The following is a 4,201-nucleotide window of genomic DNA, read 5'->3' on the forward strand; positions in this document are numbered from 1 at the left end:
GGTGCCCCCCTCCGGTGGTTCTTGACTCTAGTATTTTTCTTTATTCATATAAAAATTCTTTGCAAAGTTTCGTTCCAATCTGAGAACTTTTATTTCTGCATAAAAACAACACCATGGTAGTTCTGCTGAAAATAGCGCTAGTCCAGATTAGTTTTATTTAAATCATACAAATTAGAGTCCGAAACAAGAGGAAAATGTTAAAAAAAATAGATACGACGGAGACGTATCAGTATGCAAACGTTTGCCACTTTGTTTTCAACTATTATTGAACCATGGACCTTGAAAATGAGTGACCAGCTACCAATAATCTTTTTTTCTAGAAATAACCGATAAGCCTAAGAGATGTTACGAGGTACTCCCTCTGTAAACTAATATAAGAGTGTTTAGATCACTACTTTAGTATTCTAAATGCTCTTATATTAGTTTACGGAGGGAGTACAAGCTAAACCAATTGTCTGCAAGTCAAATTGGTCGACCAAGCACCGCACCCGCTTGGTCCTGTGCCGGTCCACTCAGGTGTTCCCCTCAGCACTTTTCTAAGCGACTTTTAGGAGCTATTTTTGTAACCTCGTTCCTCTTTGATTTTCCAGTCGGGTTTCTTCAAAAAAAATGTCTATTGGATTTATTTTCAGAGATTAAAAAAGAAAGTATTTCAATTTTTTTTGAGAATTTAGATAATGTTCACATTTTAAAAAATATTCATCACTTTAAAATGTCCATAAATTTTACAAATGTTCATGAATTAAAAAACAGTGAACTATAATTTTATCAAATTAAAAAATTTCATGTATCTTAAAAATGTTCATGAATTCCAATAAATGTTTCCAAATGTTAATATTGTTTCATGAATTTTAGGTAAAAAAGGGAAAACAAATAATGAACAAAGGGAAGAAAACCATAGAAAACGACTTATAAATGATATAGAACCATAGAGTCATTTTAAGAGCACTATCCGATCCGCGCCCAACCGTTTCCATCCCTATATGCGAGCACAAAATAAATTCCTACAAAAAGAGTTCTGTAATTCTATATTGTAACTTATGTGTTGAAACTCTTTTTGTAATTTCCACATAGATCACAAATGCTCAGATTATATTTATTTATTTTGCGACCTTTATAGAAAACAAGTTTCGAAACCTGAAAGATCCAAGCAAGATGTGTGTGGGGATGGGGAATCTGTGTGATGAGGAGGATCTATTTTTTTTTCAATGCTTCCACAACCATTAGCATTGAGAATGGGGCGAGGACTTCATTTTGAGACTCTCCTTGACTTCTTGGGCGCAAGCATAAGGAAATTGCTCCATTCATATTCAATGCCTCCTCGAGAAAGAATTGGATGGTTCGTGTGCCCTAAAGAACAAGGCGTGGATTCTCAAGATCAACCCTCTACCGTTGTCTCTATTGAGCACATCCGGTAATTCTTCACCCTTTGGATGCTTGTCCATGAGATGCAACTTGATGAGTCCGTCAAGGACGACATTATGTGGAAGCATACGACTAGTGGCACTATTCGGTGACCTCCGCTTATAAGACGCGATTCCTTGGCATGGCCTTCTCTCCTTTGGACCAAATCATTTGGAAGGCTTGGGTTCCGTGAAAAGTTAAGTTCTTCACATGGTTGGCTATTCAAGATCGAATTTGGACGGCCAATAGGTTGAAAAAGCGGGGATGGCAAATTGTGAGCTTTGCCCTTTCTGCAAGAGAGTACAAGAGTGCGGCACACACCTATTTTTTAAATGTTGTTAAACCCTGAGGCTTATGGGTTTGGTCATGGAAAAGTTAGGGCTCAAGGATCTGGGAGTAGCCTCTTGGCATTTGGAGGGCTCCCTAAAGGATTGGTGCGCAAGCTAGTAGAACCGGTGCCGGCATCAAGTAGATCCGGCTTCGCTTACCATGCTTGTATCATGGACCATATGGAATGAGAGGAACGCATCCGTAACAAGAGAGCGCCGCCAACAATTTTGCTAAACAACATCATGAGCGAGGCAAATCTTTGGGTCACCACCGGAGCGAAAGGGGGAGTCGTGTCGCGAGAATAATGATTCATGTCGTGTTTGGGTGCTTTGTAACAAACTCTACGCTTTACTTAATTATTTGCCTCCGTTTAAAAAAAAGAGTTCTGAATTCCGTCAAACCACCAGAGTTCTGAAGATGCTCTCCCTACTCATACATGGAGTTCAGAATTCAGGTATCAGAACCTTCGAAGTACTAGCTGCTCCACGGGGTGTCAGTCACGTCTGTTTTATTCTGCTGTGTGCCGCCGGTCTCGGCGCGGGCTCTGTCGGGTTTGTCCCTGCCGCCGTCTTCCACTCCCACCACAGCCGCTGCCGTGGCGTCGCCGCTCGTCGGACTCCACGTCGGCCTGACAAAGACGCCGCCGGAGGACGCGGTAATTTTGTTCTCCGTTCACAAGCCGCCAAGAGCCGGTCCCAATCATCGACACATCGCTCTGCTCGATTCAGTTGCCCGGAATGTTCTAGCCACGCACTGTGTCTAGTTCAGTTGACATAAAGAATTATCAATGTGGAAGCCTGGAGGCCATCTCTCCCGGCCATTTGGAGGCATCTGCTTGGAGTTAGGGGAGACCTCCATGCGTTGAAGTTGCCAGTAGGTTCGAGCTCGACGTCTCGCTCGTCAATGGCGCCGTTCGTGCCCACAGCTCGGTAACGAAATCGTATAGAAATGAAGAGTCGTTGTAGCCATTGTCACCGCGCACAATGCGAGATGTTTACCCCTGCCTATAAATTGGCTCTCCTTACCAAGAACACTTCATCGATCTCACTCACGCTTGGTCCGTCGATCTTTAGCTGGTGAGCTCAGCTTAGCTCGGGAGATCAAGGGCCATGGCTGCCGGTTCGGAGCTTGCGGTCTTGGTGGCATGCGCGCTGCTGTTAGCTGCGGCGTGCGGAGGCGCCCCCGACGACGTCCCCGGGCTCGAGGTCGGGTACTACGAGGAGACGTGCCCCGAGGCGGAGTCCATCGTGAGGGCCGCCGTGAGCGAGGCCGTCGCCGAGGACGCCGGCGTCGGCGCCGGCCTCATCCGCCTCCTCTTCCACGACTGCTTCGTCCAGGTAAACGACACACACGTTCATGCATGCACATGCACGCGCACCAATACTCGCATTGCTCGGTGAGTCGGTGAGTCGCTGACACGTATGGGCGTGTATTTAATGGTGCGCAGGGCTGCGACGCGTCGGTGCTGCTGGACCCGACGGCGTCGAACCAGCGGCCGGAGAAGCTCGGCCCGCCCAACATCAACAGCCTGCGTGGCTTCGAGGCGATCGACGCGGCTAAGGCCGCCGTGGAGGAGGCGTGCCCGGGAACCGTCTCCTGCGCTGACATCGTCGCCTTCGCAGCGCGCGACGCGTCCTACCTCCTGAGCGGCTACCGCGTCGACTTCGCGATGCCGGCGGGCCGGCTCGACGGCCGCCGCTCGAACGCCTCCGACACGGTCCCGTCCCTGCCCCCGGCGTCCGCCAGCTTCACCGACCTCGTCGACAACTTTGCCAGGCAGGGCCTCGACGCGGAGGACATGGTGGTGCTCTCCGGCGCGCACTCCGTCGGCCACGCCCGCTGCTCGACCTTCGCCGCGGGCCGCACGGCAGTCGACGCCGACGCCGACATCGACCCGTCGTTTGCGCGGTCGCTGAGGAGGAGGTGCGTCCGGGCGGAGAACAGCACCGGCGACCCGACGGTGAGCCAGGACGCGGTGACCCCGACGGAGCTGGACAGCCAGTACTACCGCAACGTGCTGAAGCGCAGGGTGCTGCTCGCCTCCGACGCGGCGCTGCTGGAGACCCCGGAGGCGGCGCGGATGGTGCGGGACAGCGCGCGCGCCGGCGGGCGGTGGGAGCAGAAGTTCGCCAAGGCCATGGTGAAGATGGCCGGCATCGGCGTGAAGAAGGCCGGCCGCCACGCCGAGATCAGGGCGAACTGCAGGGTCGTCAACTACTGAAAGCCATGAACGTATGGGGCCGTTGCGCATGCGTCCATTGGTCCATGATGTGTCCCGTTCCCGTCACCCTGTGCAGCATTATATCAGTTTTTTTTTGGTTTCGTTCTTGCGAGCTTGCCGTCTCGTTTGCTGATTCGTTGATTTGTCCACGCAAAAATGAATAGAATACATTCTCTGGTGTCGATGTTTTGATTGTTTTCTCCGAAGACTTCTGAATTCTGGTGCTCGCTCTTTGGCAACGGACAA

The 4,201-nt window shown here is 50.3% G+C and overlaps 1 protein-coding gene across 1 annotated transcript; it reads left to right on the forward strand.

Annotated features, from left to right (window-relative positions):
• Positions 1 to 2,843: 2,843 nt before the first annotated feature.
• On the forward strand, positions 2,844 to 3,955 carry LOC119359097 (peroxidase 2-like). The gene is made up of 2 exons (XM_037625429.1): positions 2,844 to 3,071; positions 3,182 to 3,955. The coding sequence occupies exons 1-2, from the start codon at positions 2,844 to 2,846 to the stop codon at positions 3,953 to 3,955; spliced, it is 1,002 nt and encodes a 333-aa protein (XP_037481326.1).
• Positions 3,956 to 4,201: the final 246 nt, after the last annotated feature.

Source organism: Triticum dicoccoides, chromosome 2A (genome assembly GCF_002162155.2).
Source record: "Triticum dicoccoides isolate Atlit2015 ecotype Zavitan chromosome 2A, WEW_v2.0, whole genome shotgun sequence".
NCBI classification, from domain to species: Eukaryota; Viridiplantae; Streptophyta; class Magnoliopsida; order Poales; family Poaceae; genus Triticum; species Triticum dicoccoides.